Source organism: Emydura macquarii, unplaced genomic scaffold, assembly GCF_026122565.2.
Source record: "Emydura macquarii macquarii isolate MOO-44397 ecotype Brisbane River unplaced genomic scaffold, CSIRO-AGI_Emac_v2 contig_1790, whole genome shotgun sequence".
Lineage (NCBI taxonomy): Eukaryota > Metazoa > Chordata > Testudines > Chelidae > Emydura > Emydura macquarii.
In genome coordinates, this window is record NW_027131927.1 from 28,239,125 (window position 1) to 28,262,404 (window position 23,280).

General features: G+C 38.7%; 1 protein-coding gene across 24 annotated transcripts in view; it reads left to right on the plus strand.

The window, feature by feature from the left end:
- PDLIM5 (PDZ and LIM domain 5) overlaps positions 1-23,280 on the plus strand; it is a 175,898-nt gene that overhangs the window by 38,758 nt on the left and 113,860 nt on the right. For all 24 annotated transcript variants that reach the window (XM_067557193.1, XM_067557192.1, XM_067557191.1 and 21 more), the window contains one exon: positions 10,118-10,269. In XM_067557193.1, coding sequence (XP_067413294.1) covers positions 10,118-10,269 — 152 coding nt within the window. The remainder of the gene's footprint in view (positions 1-10,117; positions 10,270-23,280) is intronic.

Genomic DNA, 23,280 nt, shown 5'->3' on the forward strand with positions numbered 1-23,280 from the left:
GGATCCCCTTTGTACTCTAGCCAATTCTTCTATTAATGGGAATTCATAAAAAATGGGTTATTTTCAAGCTGTGTTCTGGAAACATGTGAAATGGAGTTGTGCAACTTGTTTTTCCTTTCTTAAATAGGAGAGCAAAGGGATCACTCCCGGTGGGAGCAGCTTGGTGAGATAGCAAAAAGTCAGGCACACAAAGGTCACAGTGAAAAGCCTATCTATTGATTGAGAGAGGTTCCTCACGTCATATACCCTCAAAATTGGCAAGACTAGGTAGCACGTATCAGGCTAATTAATAAACTGCGTCATAGAGTCCACATGGGCATTTGCTCCTTTGAATTAGATTAATCATTTTTTAAGAAAAACAAATAATCCTGCAAAAGAAGGCAGGAAAATGTGTATTTCCTGCTTATGCAGTCTTAAACTGGCTTAAGAAGAGCAGAAGCTGGATCTGGACGGTTTCAGAGAAAATGTGACCATACTTATACTCCCTTTCCTCTCTTCACACTTAAATTAAGCATCATTGGAGAACAGTAATGACATTAAAGAAAAAAACAGACATACAATTAGTTTTGTCAGGAACTTTTATGTACGTCTGTCTGTGTACGTTCTCAATTACACAAATATTTCATCTCTCAGAAGGAAGATAGGTAGAGGGAGGGCAGGGAAGTAAACCCCCAGGAATAACTTGCTTTTGTAATTCCATAAGCTATTTGTTGGAACATTCCAAATCTCCTAAAACAAACAAAAAAATTTTGGTTTTGCAGATGATATGCAGCTACTTCTGGTGATAGCCAGATGATGGCTGACTGGATGCTGCTTGCCAAGTGCATGTTAAATTGTCAGCAGCCCTAGTTGCACTTTCTGCAATAAAAGTGACAGACATGTGAAACTCCTTTTTCATGCAAATTGTTTGTTTTGTAAAGTGAAGCCTCTTTAGCAATTCCAAAAAGTCACATGCTTAGATGTTGAAGTAATTTATGCTGGCTGTTCGAAAAGATCTGAGAGAGATGCTGTACCGATTTATATGCACCTCACAAACTAGAGCTGCTGTAGAAAGTTCAGGTCAGTTTGATTTTTAGCTTGGTTTGCATTCCACTTTCTTTGCACCTCTCTGAGAAATAAACTAGGCAGTAATTTTTTACCACTTGGCTATAGTTTCTCAGATTGAAGCCTCGATTAATACTAAAGACTCTCAATTTAAAAAACAAACAAAAAACAAACAATCAACAAAACCTTGGGAGAGAAGACTGCCAGTTAAAATAACTGGAGCTCTGAGCCATGCTTATAGTATGAGAACACACATGAGTTTCTTGAAAGAAGATTTAGTGAAATTTAGTGGGATCTTAAAATTATCTGCAAACAATTTTGCATTTGACCAGATAATTCTTTTAGTCATTTGAAAAGATAATATTGAGGAACTCTTCAAAAGTGCCGAAGTCCCATTTTCAAAAGTGACTTTGACATGTAGGATTTTAAAAGGGACTTAAGCAATCTATGTGCATAAGTCATTTGTTAGTAGTCCTATGGACTTCAGTGGGAATGCAGCCATAAGTAAAAACAAACAAGTTTTAGCTAATTCCTTCTCTCCATCAGAAGCAATTCTAACCTCCATTTCAGGACCTATCTGTAAAGCACCTTAATTGTATTGAAATTTACAGTTCATGAAGTAATTGTATACTGCTCTTCATTGTGTTAGATTATAAAATGATCTAGTGAAGTTAAACTAAAAAGTATTACTCTGTGTTCACTAAACATATGATGCTGAAGATATGAATAATGGAAGAATCTTAGCCTTATTTCTAAAGTAAGAAATCTAAAATCAACCCCTTGGGAAAACTTGTATGCATCTTTGCTCTTCTACCACCCCTTCCGCCCAGACTGAGTGATGCCAGGTGAGCTCTGTGATGCCTGGCATTGTGGGACACAGCACAAAAGGGAATCCCTTCAAGCAGTGCAATAATGGCCAGGGGTATGTTGTCTGAGAGCCAGTCCAGCCTATTGTTGGGCTTGTAGAGCAGGGAACGGCGCTAGCTCAGGATCTCATTCTAGGACCTGCACACTGAACAAATGCCTGTTTGCCCAGCAACCTATTCTAGGACTGGCCAGTGCAGCTTTCCTCCTCCTCTGCTTGGGATTTGCACCTGTTACATAGGGGGTGGTGATGAATTGTAAAGTGACAAGCTATAGCATACCTGGAAGACCTACTTGTGTCACTGACCTATTCTGTAAAGTTGATCTTATTTTCCAAGCATTATCTTTGACATTTACAAGTCTGAATACTAATAAAGTCAAGAATTCTTTGGGCTGTTAACAGGTGGCTGTTTTTGTTCAGTTTGGGAAACTTGTTACCTTAGGCCCTCATCATGCAGACTTGTGTGCCTGCTTTGCGTCAAGAGAGCAGCCTTACTAGCTTTGTGGTGCATGAAGTTAAGCACAGGAGTCTGTCTTTGTGGTTCTCAGACTTCACAGAGAACAGAATTAGATTCATGTTTATCTTTCAGTGGAAATGAAACTAATATACAGTACAATTACAAGGAGTGCTCTTGCTTAGTTTTGGGCCTTATACCTGGTCACTAATAATCCCACTGCACTCTTTGTAAGAATAGCAGTTTTAACCTTAGTGTCCTGGCCAAATTACAGATCGGGCATCAACATTCTGCCTACAACATTTTCCCCTGCAGTTTGTTATACACAGTTCTTCACTTCCTGTTCAGCCTGTTGTGTTAATGTTGCCGTGTCTCAGCGTGGAGGTGCCTGTACGGCTCTGGTGAACAAAAATGATATGATTCTGATGTTCACTGGGGCTGGTAAAGCACTTTGGGATCCATTTGGATGAAATGCCAGCTGGTTATTTTTGGCATTGGCAGCTCAACAGTTGCTTAAGCATGGTATATTATAATGGGGTTTATTTTTAAAGAGTCTGTGTGAATCCTGTTTCTCATAGTCCAGTGAGGGGGAGAGAGCATGATGACATTTACAGGTACTGTAAATGTCGTTAGGCAGATGCCTTGCTGATATGTCAGCCTTCAGTAATAAAGATTTCGGAATACGGTTTTCATATGTGTTTGCCAATCACCTGGGTGCATATGAAGAAAATAGATTTACAGTACAATAAAAGCTAAGCTTTGCAAGGGTGCGCTTCCCTATAAAATTAGTTTCCACCAGTGAATTATTTGTGAAAGTGAGCCTGCACATGAGGTCACCTAAATAGTTTTATATTGTGATATTGCAGTAAAATTAATTAGATCATACACTTCATATGCGCTGTGTTTAAAATAAATGTACTTGAGTAGACTTTGTGGTGGCAGCAGATGTGGGTTAATGTTTCCCTTACGTGTTGCATTGAATCTGTTATGTTCCTTTGAAGTTAAACTGGGCAATTGGCTGTCAAAGGATCTATCCTAAAAATGCACAGTAAGTGCTTTCTTTAGCAGTAAAATATATATCCTTATTAGTTTGACAGTGGCTGCACTAACTTAGTCTGTGTTCTCATTAGATCTTTCAAACAAAGCAGAAGATAGGTCAAATGCTTCAATAAGATTCACCAGGAAAAGCCAGGTGCTTCAGGAACTTATACCGGTAGTTGAGTTTATGGCCATCTGAGTCACTTGCTGTTAAGCCTGGTCTACACTATAGAGTTTTGTCGACCAGAGTCAGCTTTGGTCAACAAAACAGGGGTTGTGTACACACTGCAATCAACACCCCCACCCTTCTGCTGACAAAACCACCGTTTGTTTGTTTTTGACAAAATAAAACCACCCCAACAAGAGCTGCAGGGCTTTTGCTGGCATAGTTAGGGCGATGCAGTATCAGTGTAGACACTGTGTCCCCTTACATTGGCTGCTGCAAGCCCAGGCGGCTGGTTCCCATTCTGGGCTGGAACAGGCAGCCATGTCAATTTCAGGGCTCAGTAGTGTGATTGACAAGGCTGCCCCAGTGGGGAACAGGTGGAGAAGCACTGGACTTCTCCCCTGGGCTCCCAGCTGGGACCGAGGAGTGGGGAGACAGCCCACAGGGAGCCCAGAAGTCTGTGAGCTCCCAGCCGGGAGCTGACAGACGGGGCTCTCCGATCCCAATACTGCCACTTAGGTCAGAGGAAGTGCTCCTGGTGAGGATGCACTCCAGTGACCCAGGAGCGCAGTGTGAACATCAGCCACTGCTGTAATTACTTAGCTGAATAGTGCCTCTCTTTCAGATCAGCCATTAAACCAAGGTCTTGAAATCTAGTGGTCATTTGAGTCATTGGGACAAATTCAGAGGTGAAGTTCAAGGTACCCATTGATATGTCAAAGGGAGTCTGAGTTTTACATTCTGAGAAGCTAAGAAAAGAAAGTAGCCGGAAAAGCAAATAACAGGAGGGTCTAAGAATAAGTTAAATTCCTTCCTACCCATCCAGTTTCATTTTTATTGCCTTCTGGACCTTGGCTGAATAGGGTCTACCTCTACCAGCTTTAACACCTTACATTCACTTACAGATATAGCGTCTGTGAATTTTTCACATCCCTGAGCAATGTAGTTATACTGACATAAGTTGGTAGTGTAGATCAAGCCCAGGAGACTGCAGGCTTGGCAAATGCCCGAGACAAAACTGAGTTGCAAACTATGTTGCCTTGTATTGTATACAAAAGAATTTAGCTTACTGTTGAATTTAATATCCATTATAGAAATTTAAGGATGAGTTCAGCTCCATATAGTTATAAAGGTTTATGGTACCATTATGTTCTATTAAAAAAACAAACAAACCTCTCCAACACAAAAAAGAAGTCTTATTTATTTCCAAATGCAGTATTAATCCCAAAGTAACACATTGGTGTTTTTACATAAATTTGAGAACAATACAATTTATATCAACTTTAAAAAAAAAATCTTACTGTGTCTTTTAACTTCCTTTCTAACTTGACTTGCAGCATTTATTCCTTATATTTTATGTGCCACTATTGTTCTGGGCATTGTTTACATCTTTAAGGTTGTTTCAGCTCTTATTAGATTTTGTCAGTAAATCAGTTTCTAAACACCGCTAAAAGTGTAGGCAAAACGCATCTCATTAAGCACACAGTTCATAGCTGCATGTGGAAGCATAAGTGTAGCAATTACGGCTGATGAGATGTGTATACATTAATGAATGTGTAGCAGAACAAAATTCTCTATTAACAGTGCTTTGACCTAAACTCGTACAATCCTGTATAGATTGGGGGAATGTTGAATTTATTTACAGAGCTGCCACATAACACCTTTTAATAGTTGGCTGTGTCAGCATTTCCATTATAAAACCCATATTAGAGTTCCTATAACTCAGCTGTATAAATGTGATCTGGACTTAAATTTGGCATAAAATGTCTTGGTTTGGAAGTGAGTGTTAAGGCTGCCTAGCTGGCCTGTTGGCTGTGCCAGTAGTATTGCTGTAATAATATAATATGGCTCTTAACTTCCAAAAAGTGTCTACAAGAAGCTTATTTAGCAAAGATCAGTTATTTGTATATGTATCTTGCAGTAACTTTTTATTCTGACAAAAGTAGTGGGCCAGATCCTGAACTGCACCAGAGCCTGCATGACTCCTATGTTCTGCTGTTTTCGGGAGGAAGGTGTGGGTAGCACAAAGGTGATATTTAGTAACTTTCTTCTCTGATTGTGGCTAGGTGCAGCCTCAGTGCTGCTCTAAATGACCCTAGATGCAACAGCTCCCAAAGGCCATTCCAGTGGCAGAAGATTGCTGGAGCACAGATGTGTTACGTGGTTGGGGGTTGGGAAAGGTGGTATTGCCAGGTGGTTTATGTTGCCCCTACAGTGCCTATGGATTCCTCTACACCTGGAGAGTCCTCAAGGAGCTGGATCCAACAGGTGTCTACTTGAGTGGTGCAAAGCAACTGGAAGGGGAGAGAGCAGCAACTTGAACCCAGGTCTCCCTCCTCACATGTGAGTGCACTAACTACCATGCTATTGGGTATTCTAGGGGTGGGCTGTCTCTTCTCTCTCCTTTTGAAGTTGTTCCAACTTACGTAAATAATTAAAGATGAACTCCTTCAATGGGAGAGACTCAGAGAGAATCACCCCAGAATGCCTTCTAGTCTGGTTAATGCAGTCATCTGGGAGAAGGGACACCAGCATTCAAATCCCTTCTCCAGGGCAGGGATTTGAACCTCAAACTCCTACATCCCAGAAGAATGCCCTAACCACTAACTAGTCTATTAGGTAGAAGGGGGCATTGTCTTCCACCTTCTGTTTTGTGAATGGCATTTTAATTCCCCTGTGAATCTAGCCTGAACTTTTGTCTGTAATGGCAAAATTGCAAAGCGCTTTGGTTGGCCCAAAACTGCAAATAAAACTATATGTCTGAAAAACTTGGCCCAACTGTAGTTGTAGATGGAGGGGAAGTACTTTACTGGGTAGACAAGAGACAATCTACTCATTCTGTGGCACTGCTGAGCTGTTGCTTAGTATTTTACATAATGTTCAGGGTCCCTGAATGTAAGGTCCTTTCTAGGCAAATCGCTTGCTCTGCGCTAACTGGGGTGTCAATCTACCCTGGAGGAGTCTGCCACTCATCAAGTGCCCATGTGGACCATTCTGACATCCACTAAAAGTTGCCCTCTGCACATTGACCTACTCTGCTTAGAAATGGGAATAGGTCAATGCACACCAGGGAACTTTTTGTACATGGTAGCAGGGTCCACACAAGCCATTTGTGTGCAGCATGCTAGTTCGTGGTGGATTTACACCCAGGCTTGCCCTGCACTAACAGTTCATCTTAACATCCCGTGTAGGCAGTACTATGTTGGCGGGAAAGCTTTTCCCACCAACATAGCTACTGCCTCTGGCAGAAGTGGAGTTATTAAGACGATAGGAGATATCTCTCTTTCCTGGCAGCTTGGAGCCTCTTCACCTGACTCATAGAGCTGTGCTGACGTAAATTCGTAGTGTAGACCTGCCCTTACAACTAGGAGTAATGGATGAAACTGTGAGCAATGGAAAATTTAGACTGAATATCGTGTGTGAGGAATGTGTTAGACTGTGGAATAGTTTCCTAGGAAAAGAAGTAGAAACTCCATCACGCAAGTTGTTTGAAACTGGACTGGACAAAGCATTCAAGAATATTCTGTACAGAACAATCCCATATTGTCAGGGAGGATGGAAAAGATAACAGGTATTTTCCATCTCTATTTTCTGTTATGCTTTTTTGTTTTCTCAATAACTACCTAGTATGTATTTCAGTCTCTAATTCATTGCTATTTCATGAATGCTTCCTGTCTATTTTTATCTATTTGAAGGAGGAGACATTGGCCTGATTCTGATCTCACTGGTGTTAAATAAATGATTACTGGATTAACTAACCAATTTTTACTGATTAATCCGTAAAAACCATTGAGGCAAATCTGATCCACTGACACTGATTTATACGCTTCATCTGGAGAGGGTCATCTATCTAGGGAAATGATTTTTTTAAACACATGCAATACAGAGATAGGGACAAGAAACTCGTTTCTTGCAAATTTGATGTATTACATGTTACAAAATGAATAGGCTGCCATATAGACTATGTGTACTTTAAAAAGCAAAACAAACATGTAACTGCTTCTGTGAGCTTTTTGACTATTTAATAAAACACTTGAGCCATAGAACTGCACCAAAGACATTTTCTATAATGTTAGTTTTGAAGTTGATCCCAAATCAAGAATTAGTTTTTCTTAAATTCTTTTACTTGACACACATTTTAGAGCAACGTTCTCGTTTCTGAGAAAACTAGCATTATGTTGGATTTTAAAAAAAATGGCCTCCCTATTTAAAAACTTTTTTTTAGTGTTCTAAGAATCAAACAGTGGCTAAATCTGACGTTTGATGCATGATTTTGTTGTGCTTATTGGAAAATGCTCAGAACACTTCTGTTTGGCAAAGACTAGATCTTTACTGCAAGCCATGAAGTCCATCTCTGTGGAGGGGCCAGAGAAAGGTTTGCTGATGAAGGCTGGTGTCAGCAATGATTGGCCTCAGCAGGTGATGGATTATGAAATCTCTCTCCACTCCTAGTTGAAATGAGCTATCCAGACTATATATTTGGTCTAAGTTGTGGGAAATTTTCACATTTCTTTTTCAGATCCTTTCTGAAGCTTGTGAACAGTGTGTTTTTCTTATTAAGCATATTGTGAAATATAACTAGGTTTTACAGCTGTAATTCAGATTTGGTGGAAACTTGGTTCATATTATAAATACAGCACTGAAACTAATAACCCAAGGATTGAGAGAAATTGATTTATGGAAATTAGCTGGCTTTGCACCTAGCCTCATTTGTTGTTTCAGTTCCATATCCTCTTTCTTCCATGCTTAAACACATGATGTGGGTGTGATTGAAAGGATGTAAAAGGCAACTTTTAAAACAAAACCAAAACCTTACACATCTTGGGAGGGTTTCCTTCCTCCTACGATTTTTCAGCTTTTTCAGAGTTGTTTTCTGTTCCTCTTGCCCATTGACTCTATTGTCTAGCTGATTATTCGTCTCATTTAATGTCCCTATAAAGTAGGTAGGTGCTGGTTTGACTCTGTATTTAGGGTTGAGTGTTGTACTTGTATAGCTATAGCACTTTGAAATCGACAAATGAGAAGTGTTATACAAAAGATAAGAATTATGTATTACTATTAATGAAATAACAAAACTGGTCAAACATTCACAGATATTTCTCAATCTCCCTCTCCCTGCATAAAGTCACCATGTGTAACAGGCACATGTAGGGAAGGAGGACTCCTTTCTGTCACCTCCCGCTTCAGGCTGGGAATTAGTAATCCTTTTCAGCAAATTTTGTGTGAGGAGCTCAAACTTATCAATGCTGGTTAGGATGGGCAGGAAGCTGTGCTTAATTTTGTCTGAGTCGTGTATAAATAGCATGGTCAAAATTTTCTTCACACACAATGGGCTCTTCAGCCAATATTTTACTGTGACTTGGGTTCTCTTATTGTATTGTGCACTTAGTGGAGGAGAGTGAGCAAAAGATTGGTCTGTCCAACAACTTTTTAATGAATTATAGGTCCCCTTTTTGACTATTGATAAAAAATCTGTTTCTATAGCAAACAGCAATTCAGCCGCATATACTAATTTCAAAATGTTGGAACAAGCAAGGTTTTTTTTGTTTGTCCCCACGCCCCCCGCGCCCCCCTCCCCCCGCCGTCGCCACCACACACACACACATTTATCTCCACTCAGTATTTTGACTTTCACTCTATTTCTCACTATTCCTTTTAGTTTGAATGGGGGGGGGGGGAACAGTTGTATGCACCTGCAATTTTCTGGGACAGCGGATTTTGAATCTTATTGATTAGATGGCACATGTACCTTAAACCCTCTATCAACAAAATGTTTTGGTAGCATGATACCAGCACACACGTTGTAGAGATTTTTTAAAAATACTTCCAGTATGTACTTTAAGTGCTGCTGGTCTTGCAATATGTCCAATCCCAGACATCTTGATGCTTAAAACACTGACTTTCTTATGATTTCTACTCATTTACTTTTTTTTAAAAAAAGTTGAAATTCCTGAGGGATTTTCTGTTTTTGAAAGAGATCTGGATCTGTTTTTATAGAGAAGGCAGAATTTGGAGTGATTCAACACAGAAAAATGTTTTAAATGGAAGTAATTGTTGTCTTGTATAATATACTAACTCTTTTTAAATAACCACCCAAGGTCTACAAATTGGGGGCTCTCCAACATAGGCCACTTCTTGATAGTGGTTGTTTGGTGGGCACCTCTCCTCTCCTTCACAGATGTGTACCTCACTTTCCCTTGCCCTCAGTTTCTGAAACAGAAGTTGGGCCCTGATTTCTAAGAATGGGTGTTTTTAAGCCCTAAACTCCTTTCTCTGTGACACAGCTATCTCTAGATATGCAAAACAATGATAAATATGACAATAGTTCCTTTCATTATTAGAGGAGGAAGACAGTTTGCAGTTATACAATAAAAAATCTTATATGGAGTGGTGGCGCTCTCATGTAAGAGGTGTGTGCATATGCCATCTATGTTTATGAATACAAGATGTAGGTACATATGTGTATAACCTTTTGTGTCCTTGTATTCAAAGAAAGCTAACATGACCCAAAGAAGAATGCTACTTACTCTCTGCATTTGTGACATTGCAGTTAAGCGATGGTGGCAAGGCAGCTCGAGCACATGTGGGGATAGGTGATGTGGTTCTCACCATTGATGGAACAAGTACAGAGGGGATGACTCATCTGGAAGCACAAAACAAGATCAAGGCCTGTGCAGGCAACTTGAACATGAATCTGCAAAGGTAAGGTTTTTTTTCCCTTTAATATCTGCTGTTTTAAGAATGACCACCTCTAAATCATTTGGTGGCTATAACTGAAGGATAATGGTATCTTGAGTCATTGCCTCTACAAAAAGGTTAGATACAAATGTGAGCCTTTCCTAACTTGTGGATACACATAGTTGCCACGGTGTAAAGTTGAAACTCTCCCACTTCTTGGAGTTTTGGTTTTGTTAATAATAACTAACTGTAATGGATCAGCTGAATTTCTCGCTTCCCAGGCTTGTCTGTTCCTGGAGCTCCTCCCTCCTGTGTGCTCAGCCCACACCCTAGATTGTCTTTCTTTTGAGCTTCTCCTACATCCCTTATGTCTGACTGGGGCAAAAAACTGCTTTCCCCCTAAAACTCCACTGGTGCTAGCAGCAGCAAGGGGAGACCAATGTGTCTTCTAGATCTGTTCTGAGTTAGGGTTAAAGGAGACAGTGGTAAAAACGTTAGTGGGAAGCTTATGCTATTGGACCCACAGTTGTTCGCACCAGTGAAGAATTTTAGGGAGGAGGAAGAGTATAGAGAATGCCTTTGAGTCAGCAAAGCATTTCCCAGATGGATCAACATCTGCAAACAATGTTTCAGACAAACACTGCCAGCCTGTTTGCAATCTTATGTTTATATTTTGAGTATATACCAAAGAGCATTCAAGTAAAAGTTTTGAACAAGCTGCCGTGAGAAGGCCATTAATCCTATGCAGAAATGTAATCTTTTAAAAAGATAAAGCCTTTTAAAAGGAAATAGTCCAGTCATGCTTTTTTAAACAAGTACTCACGGCAGACTATGAAGAAGTGCCAGGAGATATAACAGTGCTATTCATGCTATCTGAGGCTGTATTTGCTTGAGAAGTTGATGTCCAGCTCAAACAGTAAGAATGGGTAAAGTAAAGATGACCAGAGACTATAAAAGTGGATACTGGGACTAATACTTACTGTTTTGCTTTACTTGGATTATAAATTTAATTTCAGTTTCCTTGAGAGAAAGCTCAGGACTCTAACCAAGTCTGGATCCCCTTCCAGAAATTTTGCAAGACCAGCGAAGAAATGGATTGGCCCATGCATGTGTGGGTGCTCATGCGCACACACATCTGTTTGAAATGTACATGTTGTCTGAATAGTCACATCACACATACTGTTTGTATCTTGGGTGATCTCTGCTATCAGTCCGGAACTCTTGCGTCATTCTAAGGCATCCTGTCAGGTAGAAGCAGCAATCAAATTGTGTCAAAGATTCTGGTGCTAAGGACACTGCAATGGTTTCTCTCCTGTTTTTTACCAGTTCCTGTTTTGTATCTCTGCTAATCGGTCCCTGAAACCTATTCCTGCTCTTTATGCTGGAATAAGTTCTGTTTCAAAGCATATCAACAGTAAACTGAGGAAAAGAGGGCAGTACTCCATCCTGTGAAGTGAAGCTCTCGGAAGCCATCAGAGTCAGTACTGGCAGCACAGAAATCTCCCACAGTGTTCCTCTATTTCTAAATGTCTATGGTATTGCTACAATCACTGATAATCAGCCAGGCTTCTTTTCAGTAGCCTTTCTGCAAGCCTCAGATAAGCAGGCCTAAGGGAATTCCCAAAATTGTAGCTACCATGGCTCTGCCTTTCAGGGTCATCCTACCTTCTTCAACTAAACTGGAACCATAGACTATAATTTACTTTATGGGGAGCTTTCTTGCCTATCCCCGTGCTTCTTTGGCTTGCATGTCACTAGTTGGAATTCTCTGAGTCTCTCAAGAGTAGGGTGGATGAGTCTTGGAGGCCCAAACAACATAGCTTAATAGCTCTTATCCGAAGATTTGCCTTTTTAATTTCAAGGCGTCAGAGCACCTCAGAGGTCACCCAGCTCCTGCAGCCATCACCTAATGGGAGCTACCCTTTGTTATCAATGAAGAAAAACTGAATGGCACAATCTTGCTTAATGAATTTTGTTAATGTCCTAATTAATAACAACTCCATGTTTCTCAATGCTGAGTTCAAGCTACCCACCCTTGTATTTCTAAGGTGAAAATTTTGGAGCATGATTCTTAATATATATTCAGCATTAACTATCTGTTCTGGCAACTTCTCCTTTACCTGTTGAAAGGACCTAACTGAGAACCCCCTAAAAATGAAAATTGAAGGGCCTCTTAATAGTTATATTTTCCCCAAAAATTGGATAAACGAGAGAGATTTTGCAGCATGATAGTTACACTGGACAGAGGGGTTAAAAGGATATGGTCATGTTATATGTGGACCTTTTAAGAAATTTTCCTACCTGTTACTAAGGCCTGAGTTTATAAAATGTGACAATTATTTTTTAAAAGGTTGAATATACTTTTTGCATCATGTATTGGGTTGTTTCTTCTCCTCACTCAGCTTGGACAATGAAAATAGATACTTTGATCTAGTATTCTGGATCAGCACAGTTCAATAATGTTTGACTTCAGACACTAGAGAGGAATGTTAAGGTCAACACCGCCTTTTTAAACTAAAGGAGGAGAAAAAAGGAAAACACTTGTTTGAGTTGACAAATCAGAAATCGAGGTAAGGTATTTTTGTAGATGTGGTATATGAGGTATCATGTCTCTAACTAATGGTATTGTACTCCGAATGTAATGTTCATATGCTGCATTCTGAGATGGAAGTAATAAAAAAGGTGAAAGAGTAGGGAATAAAGACTGAAATATGCTTTGTAGTTCAAAAAACTTTTTCTATTTAGTGGTAATATTCGATGACAATGCTAAATGATATAAAATGATCTATAAACGTTGATCAATTTCTGCATTTCACTCTGCTGTTTGTAATGTAAAACAATTTTACATGGTTTGCTTATTCTGAGATTAAGGTAACAATAGCTGAGTTGTCTGCTGATGTAGGTTGACATAATCTGTCTAAATCTTAAAATAATTGAAATTGGGAAGCCTTCCAAAGATGTAATTGCTTGCACACACTAGATATTTCATAAGGAGATAAAATACTGTCTGCGTAACCCACCCACCCAGATGGAATATCTTCCTTGAGGCTGGGAATCTTAAAAAGTTATCTTGGTCCTGCAGTTTGCTGTTTTTAATTTGAAATTAAAATTTTAATTTGAAATATGGGACAACTCACAAAAACAAAGACTCAGTCCCTGCTCTTAAGTGTGTATAATTTTAAGTTTCCAATCCTGCACTGAAAACTAATATATCCCTGAGCCTGTGTGGAGTCCTATTTAAAGTCATTGGGGCTCTACATGGGTGCAGGAGCATGGTTCTTAGTGGAGGGGGTGGGATCCATATTTTATAAAACAATGAGCAAGGGTTATACACAGAGCAGCGTGGGGGGAGAGAATAGAATATTACAATAATATCACATGGTAACTCATTAGACACCTCACCTGTGCTGTTAACATTTTTCCACCCCCTCATTCCTCATAGGCAAGAGGGAAGATGTAAGGTGTCTTTTTTTTGTTGGTTGGTTGGCTTTTGGGAGAGAAGTTAAGAGGAATTGAATGACGCCAGGGAGATAGCTTGCCCAGCTGATAGGGAAGGGCATTTTATAGATGCTGGGTCATTGCTCCTTTTTAATGCTGTTGAAATGGTGGCTTTGTGACATGCAGAAAGGGATTGCAGACAAACGAGATATTCTAGTAAATCAGGGGAAATATGAAATTTGATGCTTTTTTAGAGAAAGCTGTTTCCGTTTATTATTGTTGTCAGAAATACTTCTGCTGCTGTTTGACTACCATAACAAAACTCTTGAGTTGTGTTTTAGTAGGCATTACTTGTCATTACAATTGTATGTTGCAACTTTTATTTCTAAGGTTAAATACCCTTGAATAAAAAAACAAGTCCTATTTTCTAGCGAGTTACAGAACTGGTAAGGCACATAAATAATGCAATTTAATGCAATATTAATATTCTGTAGCACTTACACGGGCTGTGCATACAGGAAGACAGAATCAATGTCCAGAGAATGTATAGTCTAAGGTCCTTGTCCTGCACTGGGAACTACTAGCATGGACTCTGAAGTCAGTAGGACTGGGCTCTATGGTGGTGGGAGCAGGGCCTAAGAAAATGCAACCTTCAAATACAGTCCAAATGAGAGAGACGCATTAATAACATTTCCTCAAGTCCTGAAATAAATATTTAACAATTTCTATGGAAAACCAGTTCAATTAATTTGCACTCAACTATTTTCATAAGAGTATGTCTCTGTAGGGAAAATAAATTACTTTCTTTTTCAGAATAAAACAGTACCATATATTGGTCAAATATGTAATTGTTTGCTATCCTTGGAAGGAGTCAGAATTACAAGTCACAGTTAAAAAGGGATCCTTTCCTAGAGGCTTCCTAAGTACAGCTGTATATATCATCCTTGCCAGACGTGCAGAGTAGTAAATCTCTAATACTTACATACTATTAAAAATATTTTCAGGTATATATTTTTAATATATATTAAAAGGAGTCACTCACAATTGGTTTCCCATTAGGGCATATTTCCAGCATTCTTCATTAGGGGCTATAATTTTTTTTGCTGATTACCCATACCATAAGTGGCTTAAATAACTGGCTTTTGTAGAACTTGCAGTTCTGTTCCTCACATTTTTTTTTTTTTTAAATTAAATGTTTTTTGTAAGTTCTGAAAATCTCCTTTATGGGGTGTGTCTCTTCTTCACCCTCCTCCCAAAGACATTGTAGCTCTTTTGCTCCCCGATATTTTATTTTTCAGTCCAAGTGCTTTCTTGGTTCCCATGAAGACAGATGGAAACCAGATGCTGGCTTTTTTATGTATTTCCAACTTCAGTAATTTAGCATGGACTTGAGTAAATAATTACGTGAGCTACTGAAGTGTATAGCTAGTCAGAACTTCTATTTTAAATGTGTTTGGGGGGAATATTTCTACAAAATCCCTGTCTCCATGTTTTTACAGTTCTCAAGTCAGAAGGATGAAGAACTTGGATATTTACCATTATGTGAGGTCATATCCATCACATTTCTGGAAAAATGTGTTATTCTGTTATTGTTAATGGAAGCATACAGACATTAAAAAGAGACTATGTAGTACAAGGTAGTCCAGTAAGGTTTAGTGTTCTAAAGCAGCATATGCTGAAGTGACTTTTCAGATGAGTTTCCTTTAACCATGAAATACTGTTTAAGAATGGAATTTTCAAAAGTACTCCTTTTGGCTTCAGTGGTGAGTACAGTTAGTCCACTAGTGAGCGCTTGTGAAAACCCTACATTAATTCCCTAGAATGGTTATCTTGTGTGTTATCATGGAAGGGCGTGGTTCTATGGGGAGGGAAACTGATTCCATGAATAAAGATTAAGGTACCATTAGTAAAAACCAAACTTCTTTTATATAAGTCCTCCTTACTGAGTCCCTGATCTTATAAACACTTATGCATGTGAGTAGTCCAGTTGAAAATATTTCTAATCAATAATATATGCAGAATTTTAAAGTGCTCTTCCCCTCCCAATGTTTTTTTTGTATGTGTGGTATTCTAGAATCTGCTTAACAGCTCGTTATCCAAGCAGACAAGATCAGTTCAATTCTGTATGTTTTTTTGTTTTTGAAGAGCCGCAAGCAACCAGTGAGGCTGTGTGATGGTTTATCTTTGTGGGAGCATAGATTGTCTGTAGGATCCTGTTAGGTCCCTTACTGGTTCACACGTAATGAATGCCAGGGCAGTCTGATTTCAGAGGTTCAGAGCATCCACAGCTCTCATTGATCAGGCACAATTACTACTGATTCTCATTTTCTTTTTAACCCATCCTCCATTGTGTCAAGCCTGTAATTAGCATGTAAACTCCTCAGGGAAGGGATGATGTCCTATATCTAGAGCCCTGCAAATCTGCAGAGATCTGCAGCTGAGAATGTGTATGCGGTTGTATTTTTTACCATCCTTGTGGATTAGTTGCAGATCCAAATTTTTGCATCCACACAGGGCTGTACCTAAATCTGTATTGTGAGGTGCCTAAGTCCCTTTGGGGCTAATTAAACCATTCAAGTAACATTTAATGATAAAACTTAGTTTATACTATGTGCTGCTCTGATGGTGAGGCTGGAACCTTGTTCTGATTGGGTGCCTCTGGAACTTGAGCTCTCATTGTAATAGCAACATAAATCCAGATTTGTTCTTGAATGTGTTGCCAATCTCAAGTGTTCAGAAATCGTGAATCAGGTTTCAGAAGGTCATGATATTTTTTTTAAATACATCTTTATATTTGCATTCTGGATACTGAGCCTTTGTTGTATACTTGCTTCATGTTTTCAAGCTTTTTTTCCTCACAACCATCAAGACTAGAATTTTCCTCTTGTTTTAAAAAAAAAAAAAAAAAAAAACAAAAGGGGGGGGGATGTAATATCTTCAAGAGGTCTGAATCCAACAGTAAAAGTCTTAAGGAAAACACCAAACACCAGGTCACATGCCTCATGATAAAACTGGAAATTGTCAGCACTGTGATTTTTTTCTAACTGGACTCCTCTTTGATGCCTTCAGGTTCTTTATGTAACCAAAGCATAACAAGAGAAACCTGTTCTAATCCTGCCAAGCCTAAGAAAAAGGCCTATTGTTACAGCATCTTTGGCACCAACAGTCACTGCTAAAATGGTGGTTCTCCACGTGGCCAGTCTGATGTTTTGAACCATGATATATAAGGATACTCTTCCCATAACTCACTTCTTTGCTGCTCAGTAAGACCTCATCAATACTCTGCATTTTTTTTATTATTACTTGTGACATGGTAGTGCTCAGAGTTCCCTTCTGCTAGGCAAATGCACAATAAGAGACATTCCTTGTCCAGAAAAGCTTACCATCTAACTAAATGATATAGATAAAGGCGGTGAGAGAGGAGGTGGCATCCCCGTTTTACAGATGGCAAACTGTGGCACAGTGAGGCTGTGATTTGTCCAAGGCTGCATGAGATTATCTGCTCCTTGTTCCCTGTTGCTTCTCTTGTAGTCTGTTTTTTTGTTTGTTTTTAATAGAACTGTATCTTGGGAAACTGAAGTGTTTAAACTTTTAAAGTGTTCAAAATCTACCCCATCTTAGAAGGTCCTGAAAACATTCTAACAGCTAAGTAATTCTGACAGGTTGAGTCAATGTAATAAGCGTATAAAATATGACAGAAAACAAGCTATTGAATAGATTGAAATTATTAAAAATATGCATTTCACTTTAGATGATTGTTAAACCTCCTACCATCAGATTTGAGTCTTGGGCTGCTGTGTAGGGATTTTTATTTTCATGAGATGCATAAGGGTCATTCATCTTTTAAGAAAGTTATGGGTACTCTTATTTTCATCTAACATTGGTTTACTAGTTGTCTTCACTTAGGAATATTTATTTTAGTTTTAATTATTTTTAAAGTTTTATTAAAAAAATGGTTGTGCACATATTCACATATAGAAAATAAGACACTGTCTATCTCGTTTCAGATAATGCAGTTGTGAGCATAATCTGCAAGGTGTTTTGTTGTTTTTTGGTTTTGTTTTAGTTTGACAATGCATGGCTAGCCAGCCTTTCCTGGAATCCACCTTTCAGTATAATAGTTAATACTTTGCACTTGTTGCCCTATTCACCCAAAGACCTGAAAGCTCTTCAGAAACATTAAGTAATTAACAATATCTTTTGAAGTAAGCAATATTATCTCGTTATAGTGAAAGCACAGAGAAATTAAAGGACTTGTTGTAGGTCACATGGTAAGTTGGTGGCAGTCCCAGTAAAGAATTGAGGTTCTAATTCACAGTCTTGTGAATATCTCCTTCAGTCACTAAATGTCCTGATCTAAATCCAATATCCAACATTCTTTCTTTCTCAGTGGAAGGATATTGAATTAAGCCCCAAGTGTCAGCACTAATTCTGCAAAATGGATCAACTGAAAAATAAACACAATTCCCAAAGATGACTTATAATATTTAAACATTGCCATTGTGCTTTGAGGAAGATGACTTTATTATAAGTAGAACTGGCAGCACTGCTGCTTTTACTTTAACCATTCATGCTAAATTTTTCTATGCTGGGTGGCTGCCTCAAGCTTTTATGGAATGTTTCAACAAAAACTGTTCAGCCATTTCTGAAAATAACTTGAGGACAAAAAGTTTTGCCCATTTTAAATTCTTACAACCATTTTATTGAGAAGCTCTAGTTCTTCTGTATTTTGGAGCAGGAACCTGAAATTCAAAGAGTGCCTTCTGCCATCTCTCTGGAAATCCACCCAAATTTGGCCAAGTTATAAACCTCTGAAACTCACTGTTTGCATATTGTTCATTAGAGGTTTGGCACCAAAATTCTCCAAAGACTCCCTTCATGCAGCATATGCTCTAGGGTCCAAGGTTTAGATGCTGAGCTACACTTTTCCTGGAATTGCTTCTTCTGGTTTCTGGATGACGCTGTGGTACTAAGCACCAGAAATCAGAGCAGAGGGGCAATCTTTTTTGTATGATGAATGTTCTCTCTGCCAGAGCCCATGAAAAGTAGTAAGCTACCTGACTTGTTTGCTGAAAGATAAGGAGCATATGACAGGTTAATGGGGAATAGGAGCAGAGTGGGACAGGCTGGGGATGAATCAGGGGACATGGTGACAAGATCAGTCTGGGGTAAGGCAGAAGGAATGTATAGTACTGTATGTTGGTTACAAAATAGCTTCTAGTCTGGCTTCTGCATATTGCAGAAGAATCTAAAGGCAAGTCTACACTTAAAACGCTGCATTGGTGATGCTGTAGTGCTTTAATGAAGATGCTCTAAGATGACAGGAGAAAGCTCTCTTGTTGGCATAGACCAGACCTCCACCACAGAAACATCTTTCCACATAATACTTGTGAAGTCTATACTATCTAAGCTGTTACATGACTTTGTGTATGTCAATTTCTAGATTTGGGGGAAGGGAGCTGCCAGCCCTTGTGAAAGCAAAAGCACTCATTGGAATAGAAAATTAGCTTTTAGGCTTTTCTTTAGCTTGTTGTTACCAGTCTTACCGTCTGAGACTTCCTCCTTCTCTGTAAGCATAGGTTGCTTGTCTTTTTAAACCATAACAACATCTTTGACTGTTATGTAACTGAAGAAGAATAGTTCTTGTTTTGCTTATCAGTGTACTGTAGCACAGATCGACAGCTAATTTGATGATCATGCCTGTACGTTTCTTATATGAACTGGACTTTTTTTTTTTTTCCTGTTCAGACGGATTTTCTAAAGTCTACAGGCTTTTGTGTTTTCTTTATTCAGTTAAACCCAAATACTTGAATTTTGATATCTTTTAACTTTAAAACTAGCAGAACATGATAGGTAAGTGATCTGGGATATAACACCAGTTAAAAGAGTACAAGGTTAACTAAAAAGCTGAAAATATTTCCTCTCCTCTCCTTTTTTTTTTTTTTTGGCATGCCAAATTGTCCCAGGACATGAACTTATGCACATTTCCCTTGAGGCGCTATCTGATGTTAGTGCCATTTAATTCAACAGCCAAACTAGTTTTGCTGACAATGCTGTGACTTAGAAAGTCTGCCTAGCAAATTAAATAAATTGAAGGGCACAGTTCTTTTTTCCAGCTGGGATTAAAATATTTTTTATGGTGAACAATGTTTGCTTCACACTAACTAGCAATTTGAAAAACCACCAGACATGCTGAAACTAAGTGAACGTGACAAACCAAAGACTTGCAGTTAGGTTCAAAAGGAGACTTGGTAGAGTAAAAATGAAAAGTGTGGGATATGTAGAGAGGAGTGGAAATGAAAGGTCAGCAGTTTAATGGGATACTTCTACACATCTGCCAAACAATAAGTGGTAGTGGGAATGAGGAAAGTTGTACCAGCTCTTCAAATGTCATATTGTGTTATGACATGCCAAGGGTACAGCATTAATCTTTAGAGACGCAGAAGGTGTAGAAGTAGGGAGGCCCAAACTGTGGCATGTGAGCTAGACGTTGCATCAATTGATTTCACAACTCTTTTTTTTTTTTTTTTTTTTAAGGTGATAGGTGAACCAATAAAGTTTGGGAACCACTGGTGTAGAGTATAAATGTATGTAGAAAACACTAGCGAAGGGTGAGTTAAACTGGGAAAAAAAAAAAAAAAAAGGAGAAATAGAATCTGAGTTTATAGAAAACTCTGAATACCACCAACTGTGAGAAGAATGTTAACAGAACTTTAAAACTTTCCCTCCAACTTCTAAATTAATGTACACACTTATTTTATTGTACCTAGGAATATATTATGTTTTCATCTAGCTGTTTCAGTGACTGATGGTAGTGGGGCTATGAAAATACCAGACTAGTGGTGGTGGGGTAAAAGAAAGAGTGAGTGAAAGTAACAGCTCTTGAATCATTCATCTTTTTGATGCATCTCTGGAGATTTAAAAAGGAAGTCGGCAGAGCGATTTAAACACCTCCCCTCCAAGTTACAGTAATTTAGACAGATTTACAGTTTTACTTCTAAGGGTTCCTTGCACATACATTATTCTGATAGGATAAACCATTGTAGTCATTGATTAGGGATAATTTGGACAGAATTAAATCCATATATGTTGGTTGCATTTACTTGGAATAAAATCTTCTCAAATGCAAAACCAATCCAATGTGTAGCATGCCCTAGGAGCAGTGCTCTCATTACACTAGTTTAAAGAACTTGTGTCCCTCAGGTATATAAATGGGATGCGGAAGATGCAGAAATAGTGTGCATTTCAGTCCAATACATTATATGTTTTTAGTCATTCTCGTTTGATCTTTCAGCTGTTAATGAATTTAGTGTATTTAGTTTTGATGAATAAATGGTATCCAGTTTGCAAGAACACGTAGTGCTAACTACAAGTGAAAATAAACAGGCCATGTTAAAGTAATTAGGCTTATGAATCCAGCAGCCTGTGGATATATTACTTCACTTTTCTGCTGTCTGCACTGGCTCCTCCTTGAATTAAGTCCAGTCAAGGTTTGTGCCCTGATGTTCGGAGTCCTCCTTGGAACAGGCCTTAGACAACTGAGAGATCACTTCTCCATCTGCAGTCATGACCTCCCATGACAGCCACATTCTACCGGAGGAATAAAATTGTTGATGGAGAAGGGATGAGAACACAGAGGGCAGAACTTTGACAGGAGCTAGACCTAGACGCGGTAGCTTAGTCTCACAATAGATGGATGATCATGGAACTAGCAACACTTCTCCAGCACACAGATGCGTCCACACAAACATATACAAACAAATAAAACTGTAAACTAATCAAGCTGTTTTTTCATAGGCTGAGGAGGAGGAAAGAGTTCCTTTTTTCAAATGCGTGGAGGGGTGCTCAGATTCTACCCTGAGCGGTATCATGCTAAGGAGCTAGATGAGAACTGAAGGGTAGTATTGCTAATTGGAAAGTTGAGAGCTTATGAGAAAATTAGAGCTAGCTTTGAATACAAGTCTTAGGATAATTATTTTAATTGTTAGCTTAAAGGTCTGTGTATACTAAAAGTGTGGTGAAGCACCAAGTTAACATAATTGTACTCCAACCTTGTTCTAACATGTTTGAGTTTGCTGTGTATACAGGAACAAACCATGTTATATTCAATTACTAATATTTTATGCCAAATTGGTGTAGTCCATAGCGAATTTCCAAGATATTGGGACAGATCCTCAGATGAATCTGATTTGGCATACTCAACTAACTTTTTAGTGGAGCTCCAATGACTTACCCCAGTTGAGGAATCAGCCTTACTGTGTTCTAAGTGCAGAGTGAGAACTATACAAAGGCATGTTAATGATAAACTTGTTTTTAGTTGGAATAACTTTCTGCAAATTCAAATAACTTTCGGCTGTGTTTCGAAATTCTAAAAAGCTGAGTTGGGAGAATATCATTGTGGGCAGTGGGGAATCATCTAATGCACTCCACATGGTTATGTTTGTTTGTTTATAAGAACTAATTTATTTGCAAGTTGAAATTTAATATAAAAATGTCTAACTTGATTGTAATAGTAACCAGTGTTAGTACTCGTATTGTGACCACTGCCCAGTTACTCTCTCCAGATGACATACCTCTGTCAGTTTTGGGGTTTTTTTGAGGTTGCTTTTACATTCCTGTTAGTTTGGAACATGTTTTTCATTGGTTTTTTTGGATACAAACAAAAGTAAGTACTAATACTGGTGGTGTTTAGATGTTTGAGGTTCACAGCATCCTCCCTTAGTATCTAAGTGCTCTTTAATTAGAAGTGCCTATAACGTTATTGTGCAGGCTTTATTTTTAAAACATTAAAAAAAATTCTCCATTATGCACATCTAATAAATCTCTTTAAAACTACATGGAATTCAGTCTGACCCATAGCAATCTTTCAAAGCCTCTGCTTTATACTTAGAAGAGGCAACTTCCTATTCTGAGGAGAAAGTATCTCCTCTGTAGTAGCTGTGGAATGCCAGATGAGCTATTCCATAGCTGGTCTGTTCCCATATATAGCCATGATATTCGTTGCAGTGACACAAGGACTCATTCACCTGACATCCTAAACAAAGGCAGCCTGTATTTCCCAGCTGACTGACATTCAGTCAGCTGCAATACAATTTGTTAAAAAGTCATGGGGCTATACAAGACTCCTGCTTTGTGACTACCTTCCTTTCCTCCCCCCCCCCCCACCTCTGCAATGGGGGGAAAGAGCAGGATGCTTAAGCAGATGCAGAGAGAGGCCTTGAAGCCTTTAAGGCTTGAATTTTTGGAACTTGGTATCCGAAAAATACTACCCAAATCAAAGCCATGGGATACTCAGCATTTTAGCTTCTTGTACATTGCAGCTTTTTGCTCTTATTTTCAGTGCAATTTTCCAGGTATAAGTTATTTAGGTGCACTTCTTCTGCTATTGATATATGTTGTTGAAGAAAAGTTCATAGCCTCATTGACTGTAATTCGGTCTTTTCTTTTCATAAAGAATCCTGCAGATTAGGTATGTGTTCAATGGTTTATCAAACCATTACAACATGCTCATCACTTTGTTGAAACTTTCCTTTGATTAAGGGAATGTGCCCTATTCTTCAGGTGATGGTTATTTAAAATGACTTAGATGGACTTTTG